This window comes from Leptonychotes weddellii, chromosome 6, assembly GCF_054177405.1.
Source record: "Leptonychotes weddellii isolate Sample4059 chromosome 6, ASM5417740v2, whole genome shotgun sequence".
NCBI classification, from domain to species: domain Eukaryota; kingdom Metazoa; phylum Chordata; class Mammalia; order Carnivora; family Phocidae; genus Leptonychotes; species Leptonychotes weddellii.
Genome location: NC_138374.1, coordinates 97,944,837 through 97,969,662, shown reverse-complemented (window position 1 = coordinate 97,969,662; position 24,826 = coordinate 97,944,837). Strand labels below are relative to the sequence as shown.

The following is a 24,826-nucleotide window of genomic DNA, read 5'->3' as shown; positions in this document are numbered from 1 at the left end:
GATCAGCAAACTGGAAGATCACATGTAGCAATCTTCCAGAAGAAAAAAAGGCAGAAAAAAAAAAAAATATATATATATATATATACAGATAAGATATATGGAGGACAGAAACAGAAGTGATTAGGTAACAGGAACTACAAAAAGAAAGATTAATAAAAAGGAAAAGAATATCTAAATAAATAAGACCAGTTTTCAGCAATTAAAAACAGATTTTAAATAGAAAGGACCTACAGAATATCATAAGGAGAGCTAAAGAAATTTCTACACCAAAAATTAGTGACATTTTTAGAAATTTCTCTTTGCTTTTGATATTCTTAGTCTTCCAAAGAGGAAGAGTAGATCACACACATAAGAGCATAAAAATCAGAATAATATCAGATTTTTTAATACAATGTAAGACAATAGAATTGTATTTTCAAAGACTTGAAGGAAAAGAACTTGATAATGATAACAGAAAATGATATACAGTCAAACTGTCACTCAAATATGAAAGCATAATAAAATTGTTAGGCATAAAAGGCCTCCAGAAACTATTAAAAGCTACTGAAACCAGGGATAAATACTTAAGTAAGAAGGGAGACAAATCTAACAGATGTTGCGAGCAATATACACGGTACAAGTGACCAAATACTTTGACAGCTTGTTACCTTTTTTTTTTTTAAAGATTTTATTTATTTGACAGAGAGAGACACAGCGAGAGAGAGAGAACACAAGCAGGGGGAGTGGGAGAGGGAGAAGCAGGCTCCCCGCTGAGCAGGGAGCCTGATGTGCAGCTCGATCCCAGGACCCTGGGATCATGACCTGAGCCAAAGGCATACGCTTAACGACCGAGCCACCCAGGCGCCCCGACAGCTTGTTACCTTTAAAGAAAGAGAAAGGAGGGCTGCACTATGCCCAAAAGAAAAAAGAACATATTCATAGTGAATAAGAACTAAATAACTATATAATATTAACAAAACGGAGGGTGGAGGTTGGGGCTGAGGGAGACAGAGAAAGGAGAACATGCTAAAGTTCATGTCTTACTAGGAGGTAAATATAGGTTTCATTTAATAACAAAAGGATTAAAAAGAAAACCGGAAAGGTGGAACACACTGAAATTACAATTAAGATAGTATAAGTCCAAATATATAAAAAACAGAAGTAAACGTAAATGGACTGAAATCACCAATTAAAAGACAAAGACTGACAAATTGGCTTTTTAAAAAAAATCTATAAATTTTATAAGCGTTACACTTAGAGCATGAGCACCTGCAAAGACTGAAAGTAAAAGGACAGAAAAAAAGTTATCAGGCAATTAAGCAAAATAAAGCTGATATAGCTGTATTACTATTAGATTAAATAGACTGTATGACAAAGAACATTAGAGATAATCACCACATAATGATGAAATATTTTAAATCATTTGTATGTTTAAAACAAAACATACAAAAATATTTCTCTCAACTAAGGAGAGAGCTATTTTAAATGAATGCACCCAATAAAATAGACTAATGCACCCAAAAATATATATAAAGCAAAACAGAACTACAGGGAGATATTAATAAGTCCACTATCACTATCAGAAATTTTATCTACCTTTCTTAATTCTTGGTAGGTCAAGCAAACAGAAAATTAGCAAAGATCTGAACAACGTTAACTGAGCAAACCGACATACATAGAAATCTCTACCCAACATGAGAAAATATACACTTCTTAATGCACATGCAAAATGTTCACAAAAACCAGCCATGTTTGAGGCTCCTGGGTGGCTCAGCTGGTTAGGCATCTGACTCTTGGTTTTGGCTCTGGTCATGATCTCAGGGTCCTGAGATCGAGCCCTGCATTGGGCTCCTAGCCACACTAGGCATGGAGCCTGCTTAAGATTCTCTCTCCCTTTCCCTCTCCTTTTGCCCCTCCCCCAATCCCATGCCAATGCACACGCGCGCACGCGCTCTCTCCGGGGAAAGGAAAAAAAAAAAAAAAACTGGCCACGTTTTAGGCCAAAAAGAAAACATCAATAAATTTTAATGGATAATTATCACATAAATCGTAAGTATCATATAGGTATCAATAGTATTCATTAAAAGTACAACTAACTGAATAGAAAATGGACAAAATACAAGAACATCAATACCAAAAAAAGGGAAACCTATATGACCAATAAATACCAAGAAGTGTTCAACATCATCAGTGATCCAAAGAAATACAAATCAAACTACAATGGGAAATCATTTATATACCTATTTCATTGGCAAAACCTTTTGAGTCTGATAATACTCAATGGAGAGGATGTTGATCCAGGGGATCTCTTATATTTTGCTAGTAGAAGTATAAAGTGGCAAAACAACTTTGGAAAACGGTTTTGAAAACAATTTTGACATTATCTCCTGAAGCTGAACATTAATTTATCCTATGATCTAAAAATTCCACTCCTCCATACATAGCCAAGAAAAACTCTTACACATGTACAACAGGAGAAACATACAAATATTCATGGCACTACTATTCACAATAGTAAAATCCAGGAAACAATCTAAATGCCCAGATTGTGGTTCATTCATCCAATAAAATATTATACAGCAGTCCAAAAAAAAAAAAAAACCTACCCCTTTATGCAAAAATATGCATGAATCTTAGCAATACATTAAGTGAGAAAAAAGTCTCAAAAGTATGCATGATGTGATATGATTTTATAAGGTTTAAAACAAAACAAAAATACACTTTTCAAGAATACATAGAGATGCAATAAAACTTTATTAAAAGCAAATGATCAGTAGAAGATAAGAATGCTGACTATTTCAGAGAAGGCAGAGGCATGGGACTGCAGAGGTAGAGTGTCAAGGATCATATGCAGAAGTGTATGTTGTCAAGTAATGGTCCATTTGTGGGTCCTTATTACATTATTAAAAATGAGAGACACCTGGGTGGCTCAGTCAGTTAAGCATCTGCCTTCAGCTCAGGTCATGATCCCAGGGTCCTGCGATCGGGTCCCATGTCGGGCTCCTTGCTCAGTGGGGAACCTGCTTCTCTCTCTCCCACTCCCCCTGCTTATGCTCTCTCTCTCTCTGACAAATAAATAAATAAAATCTTCAAAAAAAAAAAAAAAAGCCTAAGTAAAATGGGCCATGCATGGACCAATGATGAGTGTTGTCAAAAACCAAGGATTATGATTAATTTAAAATTAATTCTAACTAATTAATTTGCACCTGAGTTCCAAGCAGGTTAAAAAAACAGAAAAGAAATGGCAGAATTCTGAAGCCAGAATTCAGATTAGTTTCAGGGACCATTTAGATAAAATTTGGAAAAATCTTACATAATACTAAATAGATAGTAATTATGATAATCTTACTAAGAATAAATATTCTAGTATATTTCCATTTATCTATGCTGTATAGGGGTGTCTTATAAAGATAAAGTTATATATATATCTTTAAAGATTTTATTTATTTGACAGAGAGAGATACAGTGAGAGAGGGAACACAAGCAAGAGGAGTGGGAGAGGGAGAAGCAGGCTTCCCACTGAGCAGGGAGCCCAATGCGGGGCTCGATCCCATGACCCTGGGATCATAACCTGAGCCGAAGGCAGACCCTTAACGACTGAGCCACCCAGGCACCCTAAAATTAATATTCTTTATATAATTTTATATCCTGTTTGTTCATGTAACATTTATCTCATGATTCCAATTCATTTCAATAACATCTAGTGATAAATTATTAAATGCAGATTCCCACTTAGTCTGAGATGACTGAGGTATTCTGATTCTCTAGTTCTCAAGGAAACTAGTTCTAGTGTTTCATCTATATTCTATATCTATAATGCTATACCCATTAAGGTATGAAATAAAACAGTAAGTCCATCTAGAATAAGGGTGCTATTATTTGGTCCCAAAGAAGAAAATCAGGTTAAATTAAAATTCCAGCAATCTGGTGAAAAACGATTCTTTATACTGTCCCAAAGATTATTTTAACAAATGAAAATCCTTTATTTCCCAACCATTCTGAGGATGTGAAGGCTTAATTTAAAAAGGCCAACTTACATGAAAAAAAAAAAAAAAGCCCAACTTACATACCTTTTCTTACCCAATCTCCAGTATGAATATTTATAGTCACACCCACTAAATTACTACTTCGCTGTCTTTTTTCCCAGAGAAAATCAAGAGCTTTTCTTGCGTATTCCTATAATTAAAAAAAAGAAAAGCATACTTGAAGAACTGCATGTCTCTGGCAAATAGGAAACAAAGAAACCAAAGTCAAAGGCCCACAGAATATTTTAAGGATTATATAAAACTCCTATGATAATCATTTATAATACACATTAAATTTCCTTACAAGTCAAATCTTGGCTCTTTTTCAGCCAATCAAGCCTAGTTAAAAAGAATGAGTCTAAATACTATTTAGTGGCAGTGATCTCACTTTGAGACCATCATGTTCGTCTATGCTTGTAGTGCAAGTTCAATTCACATACATGTATTATTAAATTATATTAATTGCTGCCATAATTAAATGCACTTGTTCAAATAATTTCTATCATTTAAATACAAAGTGAAAATCTCCTTACATACTCTTATTTAGAGAATTAGAAGAGAATTCCAAAGTTGGTATGTCATCTCTGAAACACAAACAAGCATTTCAGGAGCCCACTTTTTACACAGCATGCAACTTTGTTAGTGAAGGTAAATAAATTCACTAGTATTCATTTGACAATACCAAACCTAACCTTATGACACCATTTTTCTTTTTTTTCACTTATTTTTATCCATTGGCCACTAAATTAAAATAATTTCTGATCAAATTCTTAGCTTTGGATAAAAAGATGTTATAAAACATAAAAGCGTAAGACATGTACAGGAGAGTTTCTAAGTTAAACTTAATTTCAGAACATGAATCTATTTAGCATTGGAGAAGTACTTCCATAAAAGAAAAAAAAATCATTAAACCAATTTGCCACTTTGCAGATTTAAGAACAGAGTATAAAATAGTCTTAGTTCTTGAATTAATTTATTTATGCTGAAAACAAAGCAGACTATGGCTTTAATTAAATGCTATAATTTCAGAGCCAGAAAGTTTCATAAAGATTTTATTTCCCTGTTCCTATGTTACAGCTAAGAAAACAGGCCCAGTGAAATCAAAGTTTAAAACTGAATTATGGAATATGAGAATTCATATCTCTTTATATATTAGACCAAAAGTCAGCAAACTTTTTTCATCAGATGGTAAGTATTTTAGGCATTATGGGTCCATACAGTCACTATCACAATTATTCAACTCTTGTCACTTTAGCACAGATGCAGTCAGAGACACAAATAAATAAGCATGGCTGTGTTTCAGTAAAACTTTATTCACAAAAATAGGCAGTGGCTAGATTTGGCCCCAAGGCTGTTGTTTGCCAACCTTGTATTAGATTGACGCTGTCAACTGCATCAGGTTGCTTCTCCTACAATAAATTACTATATATTCATGAAGTTAAAGAGATCATAATTTTCAATAGATTTACTCATAAGTATAAAATAGGCCAGTGGAAAGAGTATGAGCTCTGAATTTAGAAAGGCATGGATTCTAATTCCAATTCTACTCATTCACCCATAACTCTGCATCATATCCTCTTTGAATCTCACTTTCCTAACCTATAAATGCATCAGTATCTCAGAGTTTGTAGTTCAAATTAGACAGTGCAAAAGTGAGTATACTTTTCAATGAAAGGAAAATATGTCAGCAAAGTACAGAATAAAAATTAAACCAAATATGGTAAGTCTGTCCTCGACACCCTGAACATATAGACGCACAAAGACCACCTGACTTGTTTTATTTACACTCAGATCCAATGTCTCTAATGCTGGTATACATTCCCTATTTCTGCTTGCTTTATGCGTGCCATTTGCTGAATTTTTAAAAATCTTCCTAAGTCATATGTTTGAAAAAGGTGTTTTGTGATACTATTGCACACAATGACATGCTTAAACAAATAGATAAAAGTGTGAGACATAGTTAGTCTACAACGAATTACTTGGCGAATATTAAGTCTTTTGGATAAGAAATAACATTAACCTTGGGGTAAACAAACTTACAGATATGACTCTATCAAGACAAGTGCAAAAATTTCACTGTTTCAGTGAACTTTTCAGAAAAGCAACAGACCGTCTAGAAGTATAACAAATAAAACAAAAAGACAGTTTTTCATAAGACATTTGTGATATCAAATTCATATAATATGGCTGGAATCTCCTAAGAATAAACCTAAAAATTTATAGTTTGTGAAAAAAGGCCAAGTTGTATTAATATGTATCTACCTCACAATGACTTCTGGGTTTTTTGATAAAAACCATATGATGGAACCTAGACAAAAGTTCACTAAAATGACAGTAATCCTCCAACTGATAATCCTCGTACTTGAGCAATGAAAAAAGGATATAAAGTTAGTTATGCCCAATACCCCAAAGATCAAAGGCTGTATGAAAAGCAAACCTCAAATACTGTCGCTCCTGTGAACCGACTTAAAGCAGCAAACTCAAGGATCAAGGTACCTGCACAAGCTGTACAGGTATCTGTCTCAGTTCCGGTTCGAGCTTCCGGTTTTCTGACACCAAACTTTAAATTAATCTAAATAAAATCAGAAGATTATCATTAGCAACTATGGAGAGAAAATGGCTTCTGGATAAGAGATTATTTTTCAATCAAGATTTGTCATCAAATCATGGAAATAAGTCATAAAATACCTAAACACTGAAACCTGATGATCTTTGTGACTTTCCAATTTAACATGTAGAGAAGTATATTCTACACATACAATTTTCATGGGGTAAATAAGTTTTCCCTTATTTCCTTCCTCAATGAGACCAAAATTCAGTACCCATATAAGAATTACATAGAGAAAATACCTTCTGTAACAATTTGATTCTGTGGACAGTTTGAACTAGTTAGTATAAGAACAAGAAACTAGATTAGCTCTAAAAGAAATTAGATTTAATTGAGAATTTATGAAAAACCAATACTATCTTAGTCCTTCACAGCAAAAAAAAAAAAACTGATTAAGTTATGGTATATGTTTAAAAGGGGATTAAAATTTTGTTTACATGTTTTAAAAATTTTGAAGTATAGAGTATATTGCCTTGCTGACAGGCTATCAAGCAACACAAAGAAAATTTTTTCGAAGGAGTATTTTTTTTTTTTTTTTATAATTCAAAGACAGCCAAATTATACTACATTATAAACCCAGATTAACCAGAACCAAACTGACTAGAAACTGATTAAAACTCGAATGGTCTTCTGCAGTCCAAATAAATCACAAAAGAGCAAGCATATACCAAGGATTCCACATGTAAACAAAAACATCAAATACAAGTGTTTCCAGATCAGTTATTATTCAGACTCTATAAGGAGAAGTTCAAACAAAGTCATATTTCAACTTATCTGCAGAAATCAATTGCTGGGTATGCCTATTACCTTAACAGGGTCCAAACACTAGGGATATCTAAGCAAGGAGACAGGGATAATACCCACTCACCACAAATAAACAAATAACAAAAGTGAAATGTAGGGGAGACATGAGGAGTGGATTGTTATGTTGGCCATTCACCTCACTTTCCAAAATGTCACTTGAGGCATTTTACATCATATTCCATGTCCTATTAGCCTAGAAGTATCTCTCTATCCCCACTCAAATTCATAATTATCTCTACCATTTATAATTCTGAAAGAATAAATGGCTTTAGGTAGTTCTGCCCCAAAAACCAGAATGGAAATCATCCCTTGTCCTCTTATGTTACCTATATCTCTACCAACAGAATTAAAATTGATGTTAAAAATAAACTTTAAGGGGCGCCTGGATGGCTCAGTTGGTTAAGCGACTGTCTTCAGCTCAGGTCATGATCTCAGGGTCCTGGGATGGAGCCCTATGTCAGGCTCCCTGCTCAGCGGGGAGTCTGCTTCTCCCTCTCCCTCTGCTACCCCCCCGAACCTGTGCACTCTCTCTCAAATGAATAAAATCTTAAAAAAAAAAAAAGAATAAACTTTAAAATGAAGACATCCTCAATAATAAAATATTTACATTAACTGCACTAAGGTAAAGTGTAATAATTTTTATAAATATTTGTAATAAGAGTCAACAGTGAAAAATATTTTCTGGTTAATTCTATTAATTATTACAATCAACTGATCAATAGGTATCTACTATGTGGAGAGTATTAAGATACAAAGTCCTCGGGGAGCTTAAAATCCAGACAGAGCAATTAAGACAGATATATAAATGGAGACGGGAACTAATAATGGAAAGTCATAAATAAGTGCCAAACAAATGGAACTAACAACAAACGCTAAGATCTAAAAATGAGAAGAAATATCACCGATATTTGATAAAATATCACTGGATTGGGAGTAGCTGAGGGCTAACAAATGGCAAAGTCCAGGGAAGTAGTCATGAGAAAGCAAAGGCAAGACAGGAAACATTTATATCCCATTTTTAGTATCTTTTCTCTTAACAAAAAAAAAGGAAATACTTGGACTCACTGAAGTTCTGTACATTAAAAATATTTAAGACGGTTGTATACTGCATTATAGTCTTCACTGTCCCAAGATGGTCGCTACTAAATGATGTAAAAGGACTATTTCTTAATACAACTATCCATAGTATCATATCACTTCCATCTCGTACGCTGAAGATCTGCGTTATTAAACAACTTCCAAATGCAAAACCTCCAGGAGGCACTACCAGTTCTATAAGACAAGGAAAAAGGGTTGAGTGCCTTTTTTGCTTATGTTAATCCTCTTGTTGAATTTTGCTCTAGAGGCTGGTTAGATAAGCTGCAGTCCTCCTGACTAGATCTCAGAGGACAGGTGTAGAGAGGGCACTGGTAGGAGCATCCACTTAGTCATGTAGAAGTTAGAAACAAGGAGCTTATTGCCCTTTACTTGAAGGGCTTCAGACAAAAAGGGTTAAAAGTATAATAAAGGTTTTGTACTGAGAAGGAATTTGGAACCTGGTTTCTCCCTCCTGGTCCTATGTCCTGGGAATCACAAAGTAGTTCTTAAAAAGGAACGTTTTTTATTAAAAGGTAGAAGTTTAAATTACCTACACTAAATTTATCTACATTATATATTTGCTATACCCAAAAGACCCCTAAAATATCTACAAAATCAAAATGGAATTGTCATTAACCCTGTGTTTTATGGATATAATCACCTACCTGACCTTAGAAATGAGGTCTTAAATGAAAAACTGGCAAAGTGCTTTTAATTGACGTTGAGGAAATGGCATCCCAAAGTGTGGACTACCTCTAGGGTTTATGTGTAGATGTAACAAATGACCATTACCCACTAAAATATCATTTCTGTCCAGCAAATTCTTGAGTTAAAAACACTAATGCAGTACTATCAATTATGTATGCATATCTAAGAGAGACTGTACATAGTTTCATGAGTAAAAGCTCGTAAGTGTGAAGAAGGCAGGATAGGAAGACACTTAGTTTCTATCTGTAGTCCTCTTCTAAAAAGCAATTTTTAAAATTTTCTTGATACTTCAGAGTATAAAAAAATAATACATTTTCTTTATTTTACTACAATACTTAGTAGCTACTGTTTTAATTCCTCTCCTGTTTCTCATGTTATGACAAAAGTGAAGAAATGCTAGATTCCCCAAAATTTAGCACATCAAATTATAACAAAAACTAAAAGTATCTACTAACAGTAAATTCAATTAAATAAACATCTAGGTTATTTGAAATAACTTTGTTTTTGATTTTAATATGCTAAGAAAATAAAAACATCAACAAGTTTAACCACACTAAAAAGCAAAGAAATTCACATTAAAACAAGACTTTTCTCATTCATTTGGCAAAATAACGACAATACACACTGTTGGCAACAGTACAACGACACATATACTTTTATAAAACACTGAGTAACTATAAAAGTAGAACCTTTCTGGAGAACAACTGGACAATAAGTACCCAAAGCCTTAAAAAACATTCCCTATTTCTGTGACTTACTATTTCCTCTCCTAGTAATTTATCCCATGGAAGAAGTAAAGAGATCTGTATAAAGATGTTCACGGAAGAGCTATTCAAAATATCAAGAGTGAGAAATTTAAATAAGAGATCTAATAAATAGTCTGTTTCACTAAACAAACAAACAAACAAAAAGTGTTGGTCACAATCCACTAAGTTGGTGGGTAATATAATATGCTATGACCTCCAGTTTGAAAAGCACTGCTCTATATTATGCTGTCTCTCCAGTCAAAGGTTTTTTGATGGTGAAAGTGAGTCTTACTTGATTTACAGTGGGAGAAAAGTTATTCCAGGTAATAGAGGTGACAGGCCTAACAGCATGGAAATGGAAAAAAACAAAAAACAAAGAAAAACATATCTTAGGTGTTTGGGGGGACACTAATAGATTCTTTTGGCTGAAATGGAACACTCATTTCATTGGGGTGTGAGGTTCTGAGAGCAGGTCAGAAAGCCTATGGCCAAACCATAATGAATTCTGAAAGTTAAAAGATACTCTGTACAATAGGGAGTCAGTAAAACTTCTGGGGGTAGTTTGATTAAAATTGTTTTAGTAAGATTAATTTTGTAAGTCTCTAAATAAACCAGAGAGAAAAGAGAAAGATAGGTATTTACAATAGTTTAGGAATTATATTGGCTTCAACTAGCATAATTTTTGTGAAAAACTATCACAACTTAGTAATGGCAGGGGTGTCTAACGTGGACAAGAGGGAGAGAGCAATAGTATTAATAAAGAAATAAATCAGGGACGCCTGGGTGGCTCAGTTGGTTAAGTGTCTGCCTTCGGCTCCAGTCACAATCCCGGAGTCCCAGGATCGAGCCCTGCATCAAGCTCCCTGCTCAGCGGGGAGTCTGCTTCTCCCTCTGCCCCTCACCCCGCTCATGCTCTCTCTCTCTCTTGCCCTTCCTCTCAAATAAATAAAAAATAATAAAGAAATAAATCAGCATAGAAAGCTCTTTCCCTATTCAATGGCTTCTTTCCCTTTGCTTTAAATATAACATTTTCTTGGGGGGAAAAACAAAACTCCCTCAACTGACTCTGCTGCACCTCTCTTTAACTACCAATACAGAAATCTCAAAATGAATGGTCCTGTGTTTTCACCTAGTTTGAGCCCTTCCCTCCTCTTTATTCTCCCCCACATTACATCCTTTAAGGCTCTGTTTGCATCTAATTCTCCTACTGTTTTCTAAAACACCTCCTTTTGGGTGCCTGGGTGGCTCAGTTGGTTAGGCGACTGCCTTCGACTCAGGTCATGATCCCAGAGTCCTGGGATCGAGTCCCGCATCAGGCTCCCTGCTCAGCGGGGAGTCTGCTTCTCCCTCTGACCCTCCCCCCTCTCATGCTCTCTCTATCTCATTCTCTCTCTCAAATAAACAAATAAAATCTTAAAAAAATAAAAAATAAAAAAAATAAAGAAATAAAACACCTCCTTTTGAGGCTGTAAGATTTCATCACACCATAGCTACTACTGTGTGGTTCTCCTCCTGAGTCTCTGAACACTCTCTTCCCCACCGCTCTACTTCCTCCTTATCCCCCTCTGTCCTGTGTTCTTTCCATATCCTCTTCTGGAGAGCCAGCACCCACTCTCACTGTTTCAACTGTATCTTCTGCACAAATAATTCTGTGCCCAAATTCTAGTCTGGCATCTGTCTCTTCCTTCTGCAGCATAACCTAATCTGTTACACAGTGACACATAAAAGCCTTAAATGAATCTAAACTCTCCTACCACTCAAATGCAAAACTGAAATGTCAATATAAATGTTTTATATAGCTAAGAAACATTTTTCTTCAGCCTCAAGCAGGTGATGAACAATGGCTCCAATTACAAAAATTCATTTTTTTAAGACAGCAAAGAAGTACAGAAAGACTGCCATATTTTTCAGAATTACTTACTCTTGGATAAGGAAGGCCACTGGTAGTATTGAAAGCTGGTAAAAGTTTGTAACCCAATTGCTTTGCCATTTGGAGAAGTTCATCATTGTACCACTGCATGTATTCGCCTTTTTCTTTCAGCATGATTGCCAATGAGTGTCCACCCAAAAGACCCCTACAATCACAGAGATGAAACATTATCCACTTCTTACAGATACTTAAAAGTCACCACCTCAAAAAGATGTGGGTATCTTGTTATCAACAATTTAGCATACATAAGGAAAGACCTCAGAAGAACTTTTTTTTTTTTTTACCTAACTCTGGCTATGCATTTTATGGCAAAACACAGACAGTACAAAAAAGTTTTAGATATTCTATCTGCTGTAAAGTGTTTGGCATTCTCAAATACCTTAAAATTTCTTAAAGCAGATCCTTAAAAAAAAAAAAAGAATATCCTAGAAATCACTTATTTTAAGAAACTTGATATTTGATTCTAACAACTTTTAAATTTAACTTAATGATATCATCACGTAATCTTTAACTCTTACAGTATAACATTAAAAAAATCTCCCCAACGTTGTATTAAATAGATTAACAAACTCTGTGAAAAGCTACATAAATATTTCCTAAACTGAAAAAGACTCACTTTACCTGTCTGACAAAGGAAATGTGTTACAATAACATAAAAGTAACCATTAAATATAAAAATTTAATAATGTTGAAACTTGAATTAATAAATCCCGTAATTCAATATTTTTAAATGTCCTGAGAGCATTTCAAACTGTTTAGTTGAGAGGTAGTATTATACATTTAATTTCATTTGGCCTGAAGAGGTGCTGGCTAAGATTAGAAAACTATGTAAACTAGCGAAAAACCTGAGATACAGCTAATATGCAAATGTTCAACCTCTAATCCTTTTTAAACAATACATGGGATTACCTTTGATTTGAATCTGCAACTATTTCCAAAGTCTGCTGCTGTCTGTGCCTCATACAATGCAAGGTCATCCTACAGCCTCTGTTTCATAGTATCCCAACTTTTATCTTTTAAACATAAGAAATATCTTGCTTTATTACCATCAAGAAATAAACAGTTTACCCTAGGCTTTTCTGTTATTAAAATTATACCTTTAGTGTCTTACATACTTACCCAAGAACTCTGATGTTTGTTTCAAAGACTGATACAACTACATCATTATCTAAATTAACATCTCTTAAAACTTTTCTCACCGCATCTTCAAATTCTTTAGTTTTATTTAATACCTAGGAGAAGAAAATTATGAAAATAAAGTTCTTTTCCACCAAAAGTCAAAAATAAGTAGTGTTAGAATGAACTAGTAAATGCAAGTTAATACATTAAGACTCTAAAAAGTGACACATACAAAATGTTTCCCTTAAGCCTCCGATAAAAACGCGGTATCTAAAACCCCCCAAAATTAAATGCCTACATTATACGGAATCATTATATATTTCTCTTTTAGATACATGGAAATCATTAAGACTTTAAAACAATCATCATCGGAACTGTTAACTGGTTTCTTAATATATAACCCATGACCTAGAGCTACATGAGCTGAGCTCTACCAGGATTTGGTTTCCAAGTCAAAACAACACAAAAACCATCTTATTCACCAAACATTATTTTAAAGGTTGCTTACTCTCAAGAGAGAGCACATCCTTCAGAGAATGACTGACTGATCCTAAACCACACACAACCTGCCATCTTTACCCGTGGATGCCCTGACCCCTAACTAAGGAGGAGTATAATGTTGTAATCAAGAGCAAGCCCTGTTTTGAACTGTTTCTTTCACTCACTACCTGTGTAATCTTGGTCAAGTGACTTCCATCTCTGAGCCTCTTCCCTCATCCATAAAAAGAAGAAATATCTACTCTTATAGGATTGTTTTCTTAAATGAGGTAATATATGTAAAGTATTTTCAGTAGAGTGCCTGACTTAATAAGTGCTTAATATCATTATTGTTATTGTTATTACCATGGGGGTCTAGAATCCTGACTAGGTTAAGAATTCTGTGGATTCTTGCAATCAGTTCCATGAAGGGGCCAATGCATTACATAGTTGCTTTGATTTTTCAGTCAAAATCAAGGCTGTGTCAGAAAGCTCTCTTGCTCAACTACTGACCCCAACAGTTAAAACCAGAAATAGACAAGACCACTTAACTCATGCTCTAGCTACAACCCATTGTGCTTACTGCTTATCACACTTTCTTGAGTCATTGACAAGACATTTTGCAGGGACCAGAACATTCCAACTGCCAGACCAGAAAAGCCCTGATACCAATGGAATGCCTAGAAGACCACACCCTACATGTCCCCTTCCCTGCCCATGATCATGGGCTGAACACCTTCCGACACCCCACCCCCAGCCCATGATCACACCCTCTGCCTGCTCTCTTGTACATACTCCTACTCCCCCACCTCTCCTTATAAAACTCTAGGTGTCCACCATGTCTGTGGAGAGGTCGGTTGTTAAGGCCTGTGCCTGCCACCTCCCCCAGCTGCCAGCACCTGAAATAAATCTCTCCACTTCTCTTTTCCAAATCCTCCTCTTTTGAGTTACTGGCTTCTCTTGCCACAAGTTTACCTGAGTCTGTTAAACAGTGTTGGCACACCCAGCCAGGAGCTATGCTTCTGACTGTCCAGCTCCCTCAGCATTCCCAGGGAGGGAGCAGTTGGCCGAGGCAGTCTGCAGGCCTTACCTGTTCATTTCCTGAGTTAGCAGTTGTGATAGATTGTTCGGTAACAGCTGCATAATTACATGTTATTTAGACCACAGATCCATTAAAAGTAGTTCTCCTTTACTTGATTGTTTAATCTTTTTGTTTGATAATATTTTATAGTGCTTTTTCACTTGCTTTCTTCAAAGATTCTAATTTAGGTATAGAACATTCCATAAGAATATCTGACTAAAATTCAAGTAAAAGTAAAATTTAAGGTAAGTCCTGAGTAAAATATACTATCAAGCTTGCCTTTAAATTGACGGCTTTTCCTTGTCAACCTCTAAATCCATGTCAATTCTGCAGCAACAAGTGCAGATGTATACAGCCCTGAATCACTTTTAGAATGAAACACAACTGTGCTACTCCCAACTCACCTACACATACACTTTTTAGTATCAATTTGTTAATGTTATTCTTCTTCCTAGGTCTATCTCCTGAGAATTACTCCCAAAAATTATACTAATGTTATTTGTTTCAACGGAGAATAAAAGTGGAAAGAGTTCTCTTTGTCCATAATTAGTGAGAAAATTCATTCCAACTGCTCTATTACTTAATAAGATTTTTAAGCTCCTAGCAGAGAGCAAAGATGAATTCAGGTCTCTTCCTTTCCCTCATCATCTTTAATTTGTTTTGATATCTTCCTTTCTACAGATTTCATGGTAATGTAGAATATAAAGATAAATTTAAATTTAGTTCTTGGCTTCATTATATCAATAAAAACTAGATGGCTAGAATGAGGAACAACAGATTAAATTTAAAGACCAAACTATGACAACAGAAATTCTACTTAACATATTATGGTATGACCAAAATAAAAACAGCAGAGTTGCATGTACTGTCACACGTGATATGGTCTATTAATATTTTCAAATAAATCAAAAAATAAAAAAATAATCAAAGTAAAGGCAAAGTAAATTAGAAATATTAATAAGTGTGGGGCGCCTGGGTGGCTCAATTGGTTAAGCATCTGCCTTTGGCTCAATTCATGATCCCAGGGTCCTGGGATTGAGCCCTGCATCGGGCTCCCTGTTCAGCGGGAAGCCTGCTTCTCCCTCTCCCACTCCCCCTGCTTGTGTCCCCTCTCACGCTGTGTCTCTGTCAAATAAATAAATAAAAATATTTGAGAAAAAAAGAAATAATAATAAGTATATTAATAAAATGTACCAAAACAATTCCGTAAATGTAGGAAAAATATTTCTAAACTAATTCCTCTGTTTAAATTAAAAAGAAAATGTTTAAAATAGGAATAAAAATTCAAAGTGAATTTTTATGTTTCAAAGTTATGATGATATATAAGTTACTTAGGTTATTCCTACTTGAAGACACTAAAATTTAAAGAGTTTATAAAGTATCTTTTTTTTTAAATGTAAGACTTTATCAATCTTTCTTAACTCTTCTTGAGGGTAACTTCAACAAATAGGAGTTACTTATCTGAATCTGAACCAAAGATCAGTAAGAAATAATACCTTATAGTTCATAGGAAACTTAGATATCTAGTCTAGGCCCTTTTGAGGTGAAAACAGGAGCCCAGAGAAGTTAATTAATTTGACCAAGGTTACACATATCAGTATTATGTGATCACTTCTTGTTACTACCTGCCACAAGGAGCCAGAACTCAAGTTTATACCACACATTATGGAGAATATGGTCTGCTAACCAGCAATAGCAGCACCACCAAGTGGCAGCTTATCAGAAACACAGATTCTTGGAACCTACCTTCAGTCTATTGGATCAGAATCTGCATTTTAGCAAGATCCCTAGGTGACTTGCAATACATTGAAGTTTAAAAAGCACTGCATCATTATACAGTATTTCTGAAACTTTAGCATACATCAGAATCATCTGGAAGCTTGTTAAAAAACAGACTGCTGGGCCTCCCTCCCAGACTGTCTGATTTAGCATGTCTGGGATGAGGCGCTAAAATTTTGCATTTCTAACAAGCTGTCCGGTGCTGCTGCTGCTGCTGGTCCTGGGATCATATTCCGCGAATCAGTGCCAAGTATACAAATGGTAAAACCTGAAAGATAGAACCTCTGTAATAATTAATGGATACTCAATTAGAAACCAACAGATTTCTAAATTTAGGAGTTATGCAGCCTGAAACTACCTTTTTCCCCGTCATTTCTGATAAGATTTTTTAAAGCATATGATATCCGAGGTCCATGTTCAAGAAAACCAACTTACAGGGAGATGATGGGGAATTTGCTATCTGGAAGGATAAAGCCAAGCTGACAGAATGAGAAACAAAGTTAAGTTCACCTATGGTCTTTCCTAATACACAACTACTGCTCCTCACTTACTCCCCCATGTCAAAGTAGACCTGGGGAGTATAATCCAGCTACAGCTGTAAGTACACCACTTGGTTTCTCCCAGGCTGGCCATCTGTGCCTCCCAGCATATTTTGTTCACCTTTGTCTTTTATTTGAGAGGAAGCCCTAGTATAGCAGAACACACAGGACCACTAAACCAAAAATAAGGCATACAAATATTCTCTCATTCTCACAGTCATGATAATAGAGTTCCCACATTCCTTTAATCTCTGAAAAACGGAGTCAACATTTGAAACCCTGACCCAACTGTAAAAGTTGTAAACAACGGCTGTCCTCACAACAAAAAGGTCTTCTCAACCAAGGCAGCACTCTACAAAGAGAAGCTTTAAAGGCATAAATAATAATGCGCAGCCGCACTCCAGAATAATTAAATCAGAGTAACTTGGGAGATGGGGATATTTTTTAAAACTTCATAGGCCATCCTCCTAAGACACTGGTATAGAAGGAAGGAGGGAAGAGAAGGGAATAGGAAAGGAAAGGAAAAGAAAAAGAAAATGCCCAGTGAAAAAAGAACGTGGAAACAACAGTGGGAAGAAAAGCTTAATTCTGAAAAATTCCTGCCACCCCAAAGATTTTTTTGTTTTGTTTTTTAAAATATTAATCAGTCCTTGAGACATTTACTCAAAGTTGAGACCCAGGTCTTAAGGAAAATTCTGAAACAAGCCTACTTTTATATTGTAAGTGATCTCAAAGTAGAAAATTAGAAAGATACCGTATTTAGAAATCATGACATCTAGAACTGAATCTTTATCCTCTGCCATTACAAACCATCCCCCCCCAGAATTAATTAAAATGATTTTGTATCCCATGAGGTTGAAAAGGATTGCCAAGAAATGATCACTTGGTGCTAAAAATCACCAGTGGGAAAAAAATTAATTTTTTTAATGAACATAAGAATTCTAGTTTAACAATTTCAGTATCATTGTGGCATGCCATTCTGGAACAAGAATATCAGTGGTATTTTCTAGAATTAATTTCTTCCAATAGCTTCAACCTCCTTGTATAATGGGGAAACAACCTTCCTGATTAAAAGTGCCATCACATAAGTTAACATGCCTATAAATTATTTCAATATCTCCATGATTTCTGCATACTTTCACTGGATATTCACATGACATAACTCAATAGTGTGAAATAACTATTTAGAAGCAAAGCTCAGAACACCTTAAATTCTGAAAACCTCTACTTCAGACTTACTGCATAATGACTGTATTCATAATATTTTGAGTGTACAAATTATGAAATTTATAAAATAAGTAAATTCAAGAGGAATCAAACCTACCACAAGAGTGTCCAAAGAATCAATCAATGTCAGGGAAAATCTAAGAAACAAGTATAATGAGATACAAACCATTAGAATTCTGAATTTTATCCATGAATGTATAAGCAGATGTATCTATGCCTTATTGACTGGTAGTTTCTATTAGCTAGTACTTCCATGCATCTATAGTACAATGTAACCTAGAAAGCACTGAAGGCACCTGAAAAGGCTTAACATGACGTTTAATATTCAGTGTATCTACATATCTTTCAAAATGAATAGAAAATATATTAACTCTTTTTTAAAGCAAATAAAAATATTAAACTGTCAAGGTGCCTGGGTGGCTCAATCAGTTAAGCATCTGCCTTCAGCTCAGGTCGTGATCCCAGGATCCTGGAATCAAGCCCTACATTGGGCTCTCTGTTCAGCAGGGAGTCTGCTTCTCCCTCTCCCTCTGCCCCCCACCCCAACCCCTGCTATACTCTCTCTCTCAAATAAATAAAATCTTTTTTTTTTTTTAAAAGATTTTATTTATTTATTTGACAGAGAGACAGCGAGAGTAGGAACACAAGCAAGGGGAGTGGGAGAGGGAGAGAGAGAAGCAGGCTTCCCGCTGAGTGGGGAGCCTGATGCAGGGCTCGATCCCAGGACCCTGGGACCATGACCAGAGCTGAAGGCAGACGCTTAACCGACTGAGCCACCCAGGCACCCCTCAAATAAATAAAATCTTTAAAAAATAAATATAAAAAATACTAAACTATCAACACTTTATAATGTGTCAATGACTTTATATACATTTCAAAAGTTATATTCATCTTAGCAACTTAACTTTTCACTGATCTAAGAGGTAAAATGATTTTTTATAAAAGATAACAGAAGGAAATAAGAGTTTAATGTTAATACTTAAAGCAGTCCTTGATATTTAACCAACCCTCAGAAATACAACTGTATGCTGCATCTAGGAAGTCTACGACTTCGGAAGCCTGAGATGCCACACCATCCACTGTGTTAATAATACTCACTTTCCCAAGGCGTCATCAACATCACCCCGACTTGGCTCCTGGCCTCTAACACGACCTCTACAGGTTAAAGGCATGAGTTCATCAGCTGGGTAAGCATGTTCCTGCAAGGAAAATTATAGTGAGTGACTGAGGAAAATAAGAGAAAGCAAACATCACCTAGGACACAACCTTCTTGCAGTTATTTTAAAAAAAGTAAGATGGAAGTTAGTCAGAAGTTCTACTATTCTTAGTCTATGGGATCTTTTTTAAAAATTTAGTTATCATGTGGGGCGCCTGGGTGGCTCAGTCGTTAAGCGTCTGCCTTCGGCTCAGCTCATAATCCCAGGGTCCTAGGATCGAGCCCCGCATCGGGCTCCCTGCTTGGCGGGAAGCCTGCTTCTCCCTCTCCCATTCCCCCTGCTTGTGTTCCTGCTCTCGCTATCTCTCTCTCTCTGTCAAATAAATAAATAAATAAAATCTTTTTTTTTTTAATTTATAGTGTAATACATGCTTAAGAAAAAAATACTAAAAAATATCTTTAAAAATCTGATAATCTGCTTCCGCTCCACCAAATCTCACTCCTCAAAGGTAACTACTGTTAAGACTGGCATTTATGCTTCCAAATTTATCCACATACATTAAAATACAGGCACATACATAATTTACATTTTATTTACAAACAGGTGCTCATGCCATATGCACACATTGCTCTAAAATTTGTTTACTTAAATCACAATGGGGTTTTTCCATGTTAGAATTTTATAAATGTATTTTTTTAACAAAAAGTGATCATTTACTATTAGCTAATATTACTGAGTACTTACATTCTAAGCACTGTTCTATACAGTTTAGTTCATTTAATTATCACACCTCCGAAACAGATTCAATTATCCCTATTTTACAGATGAGAAAATTGAGGCCAGAGAAGTTAAGTAAGTCCAGACATGCAACTAGTAAATAATGAATCCAGAATTTAAGCCTGGCAACCTGACTCTAGAGCCCATGATCCTTCATGGTACCTGCTCCTCACAGTATTCCCAAGTATGGATACACTAAAATTTATTCATTTATTCCTCTATTGAGGAACACGTAAATTGAACTCAATTTCTCACTAAACAATGCTACGATGAACATCTATATGCATATATCTTTTGTACATATGCTTGTATTTCTGTAGATTAAATCCCTAGAAATAGACCCAATGGGCCAAAGGTATGGATATTTAATTTCTGATAACCATCAAACTGAAGACACTAACTTACATCCCTACAATACTCTAACATAGGAGATGACCAATGATTTATATTTTGCCAATCTCCTGAGTAAAAAATGGTATCTCAAGTTTTATTATTAATGAGGATAAACATCTTTTTGTATTAGTCATTGCTATTTTTTTGAAACGTCTGTTTATATGTTTTGTCCATTTTCTATTGGTTGTCTTATTGGCCAAGACACTCTACATATTGTGTTTGTTTTATATAGTAAATATATTTCTCCTGTCTTTTGTTAATCTTTCAACTTTGTTTTGGTGCTTTACTTTAAGCTTTTTTTTTTTTTTTTTAAGATTTTATTTATTTATTTGACAGAGAGAGAGAGTGAGAGCAGGAGGGAGGAGCAGGCTTCCCGCTGAGCAGGGAGCCTGATGCGGGGCTCGATCCCAGCACCCTGGGATCAATGACCCGAGCCGAAGGCAGACGCTTAATGACTGAGCCACCGAGGCACCCCTACTTTAAGCTTTAAATATGTAGTTAAGTCTATCAGTCTCTTCCTTTATGGTTTCTAGATTTCAGGCATGGTTAAGAAGGCTATCTTGAGCCTCTGAAAACAGCACTCTTTTTTTTTATGTCTACAGATTTACTCCATCTGGAATGTAATTTTCTTTATGATGTAAAATAGGGATATAACTGTGTTTGCCCCCCAAAACAGCCAATTTTCTTTTAAATAACCCATCCTCTCCCTAATTTTCTTTTCTTTTTTTTTTTTTTTTAAAGATTTTATTTATTTATTTGAGAGAGAGAATGAGATAGAGCATGAGAGGGGGAAGGGTCAGAGGGAGAAGCAGACTCCCCGCCGAGCAGGGAGCCCGATGCGGGGCTCGATCCCGGGACTCCAGGATCATGACCCGAGCCGAAGGCAGTCGCTCAACCAACTGAGCCACCCAGGCGCCCCCCTAATTTTCTTTTAAATAACCAATTTTTTTAAATAACCCATCCTCTCCCTAATTGCTTGAAATGAAGCTTTATTAGTTCAAAATTGTCTACATATGTTTCTGTAGCCTCAATTTTGTTCTATAGACCCATCTGCTTGACAGACTTATTTCCTACTCCTACTGCCCTACAGACCTATTTCCCGCTCCAAACCATTATCTTAATTATTCTATCTTTGCACCATACCTTGCTACTTAGTACAGCAACTTACTCCTCCCAGTTATTTTTCGTCAAAATTTTCTTAACTACATTTTCAAATTTACCTCTCCAGATAACTTTAAATTTTCTTTTAAAATTCCATTGAAATTTTAATTGGAAGAGCCTACTTTGGGGAGAATTGACATCATTACCAACTGAGTCTTCCCATCTAAGAATGCAGTATATCACTACATTAATTCATATCTTCTTTTATGAATTTGGTTTCCTTCTATAGGTCTCACACATTTCTTAATAGTGATTAAAAGGAATTTTACAGTTTGGGATACTATTTTGAGTGGAATTTTCTTTTAAAGATTTATTTATGAGAGAGCGCGCGCGCACATGCACACACATGGGGGGAGGGGCAGAGGGAGAGGGAGAGGGGAAGCAGACTTCCTACTGAGCACAGAGCCCTCTGCCAGGCTCCATGCAGGGCTCAATCTCACGACCCTGGGATCATGACCTGAGTGAAACCAAGAGTTGGATGCTTAACTGAGCTACCCAGGGGCCCCTGGAATTCTTTTTTTTTTTTTTAAAGAATGACCATGACAGAGTATTTCTAATCCAGATAATAATGAAACACATGCAAAAATCGTCCCTCCTATTCATTACAAATACACAGAAATGCTGTATCAGTGTCAAATTATTTTAAATACATAGCTGAGCATAAGAACAAGAAAAAATTCTCAAGTACCAAAAGTGAATAATGGAGTACAGATGATGAAGCTGTGGTGACCCTGACATGGGCATTAGAAATAAAGAAAGACTTCAGGGGAATTATGTTAATGCCCAAAGGGTATGAGAGTTGATGTTACTGGTCTTGCATACATGGCCATAAGCCAGAGAAGTAGGTTCTTTAAGTTGGATAGTTGGCTTCAGTGAAACTGGACTGGAACATCCCCACCTACTGGCTATAGGTCTTAACAGAAAAGGACAGAAACAAGAAAGACCTGCTGAACTTCGTATTTTCTTCACTAGGGGAGAATCCCTAACAGATTCCTCTAAAATTAATTATATGATTATGAGAAACACTTAGAATCACTGTGCTTATATATTTCATATATTTCACTGACTCCCTGTCAAGAATAATAAGATTAATACACTCACATTGTTATGTTATTATAGACAGTCTTCACTCTGCCTGGCTTTGCTATATACAAGTTTTTACAATCTAGTTAAATAAACCCTCAACAACACGGCTGTGTATTAACTGCAAGTAAGTGCATAAAATACAAACTTCGGAGCCAGCTCTTCAATCCACAAGTTACTACGTAAATAACCGACGCTCATCATGCTCAGTGATAAATCACATCACTTCTTTCGAAGTCTGTCAGTGGTTTGATCACCATGTGTCTAGTTTTTAGCTCATACACAGCAAGTGTGTAGTTGTCTCCCTGTCAGCCTGTGATAATCACACATGACAGTGTGACAATTTACAAGGATGGATAATCAGAAGAGGAAATCAGCCAACAAGGATGAAAGTTCAGCGAAGAAATGAAAAATGAGGACACTGAAAGTGCAAGTCAAACCGAACATAAACAGCGTACAGAAGAGCTGCCCAGGGACTACTGACAACACTGACACTCAGAGGCTGCAGATGCGCAGCTATAGGAACTGAGTGAGGGCCGAATTAGCTACACAGATGAAGAAAGTGGTTGCCACATAAAGGGTGAAGATGTCACAAAAGAACCGATACCTGCAAAAGACTTCCCATTAAAGGAATTCCCAGAGGTATTTCAGGATACAGAGGGAAAAGGGTACAATTTTTTCAGCTGATCCAAATTTTGAAAGGAGGATGACAATTCACCGACGCATAGAAAAGATGCGTGCTGTTATCTCAGGTTATGCAACTGAGGTGAAGGCAAGGGAGGCAAGACTACTCGATCTTAATGAGTTTTTGCAAAGAAGTAACACTTTAATTTTCCGAAAGTCTCTACTATTTTGAATATTAGTTTTGCTATTTTAAAATCTCCTCTGTACATTTATAACCATCAGAAAGAGAATTTTCAATGTTTTGACAAAGATTTTAAAAGGTTTGTAACATTTGTATTCTGCTCTGGAACCCTAATTCCTACAGTTGGTAGTATTAGGATTTTACTTAAGTAGAGTCGACACACACCATTTTTCTAATGGCTTCTCCATTCCTGACTTTTTATTTTGATTCAGCTGTTGGTTGCCTGGACTTGTCCTCAGGTACGTTTTTGTTTCTTGGCTTTTGTTTTTTTTTTTTTAAAGATTTTATTTATTTATTTGACAGAGAGAGACAAAGCGAGAGAAGGAACACAAGCAGGGGGAGTGGGAGAGGGGGAAGCAGGCTTCCCGCTGAGCAGGGAGCCCGATGTGGGGCTCGATCCCAGGACTCTGGGATCATGACCTGAGCCAAAGGCAGACACTTAACGACTGAGCCACCCAGGAGCCCCTGTTTCTTGGTTTTAAAAGAGTGTCATCAGTATTGTTATTTCTCTGGTATCCTTGGGTGAGGATGTCTCTTGTCTTACACTTGAAAAATAAAATGAATGTTTATAAAATGCTTGAGACATGTTTTCTTTCCTTCAGAAATTTGAGGCTACTGTTCCACACCCTCTTGCATTCACTGAGTATCATTATGGCAAAGTTTCTAAGACTAGTCTGATCCTTCGTACCTTGAATGACTTGTACCTCCTATACCTGTATGTTCCTATGATTCTTAATTCTTGAAGTTCAGCAGAAATACTCCCAATTCCATGCCCAGCTCTATCCTACTGCCTCTTACTAACCTCAATTATCTATATGCCAAACCCACAGCACATTAGCAGCAGAAAAATAGAATAGAGGACAGGTACACTAAACACATGGCCAAACAGAAAAGGAAAGATAAAAAAATAATAATAATAAAGTAGGCTAAAGAATACAAAAAGCACTGAAGACTGCAACCCTTCAGATATTTAAAAAAGTTCAGTGCTACATAATGATTCATTTCCTGAGGAAAGGATTCCAGACAACTGTTTATACTATAATTAGAATCCACACGCAGCTACCAAATTCTGAATTGAACATACTGTCATTTTAATATTATATACAATAAGTTCCTAACTTCTATTTCAGTGTTAATTCCAATAGATCTGTGATTTCCCAGAATGCATACTATTTTTATTGCTTAAGTTTTATATTTAACACATCTAAACAACACTTAGAAGTAATTCAAAAAAGGTGATATTTTTTCAACTTGCTGATGTATTTTGAAACTTTGAAACTTTGTAAGATAT

At 35.8% G+C, this 24,826-nt stretch overlaps 1 protein-coding gene across 3 annotated transcripts in view; it reads right to left on the bottom strand.

Annotated features, from left to right (window-relative positions):
* Nucleotides 1-24,826, bottom strand: part of EDEM3 (ER degradation enhancing alpha-mannosidase like protein 3) — a 69,831-nt gene that overhangs the window by 31,373 nt on the left and 13,632 nt on the right. For all 3 annotated transcript variants that reach the window (XR_014146451.1, XM_081824721.1, XM_006732904.3), the window contains exons 3-8: nt 19,198-19,298; nt 18,197-18,236; nt 12,997-13,109; nt 11,869-12,022; nt 6,442-6,576; nt 4,050-4,155 (exon numbers count right to left, since the gene is read on the bottom strand). Coding sequence is in view for 2 of the 3 variants with exons in the window: in XM_081824721.1 (XP_081680847.1) it covers nt 4,050-4,155; nt 6,442-6,576; nt 11,869-12,022; nt 12,997-13,109; nt 18,197-18,236; nt 19,198-19,298 (649 nt within the window). In the remaining variant the exon portion in view is untranslated. The remainder of the gene's footprint in view (nt 1-4,049; nt 4,156-6,441; nt 6,577-11,868; nt 12,023-12,996; nt 13,110-18,196; nt 18,237-19,197; nt 19,299-24,826) is intronic.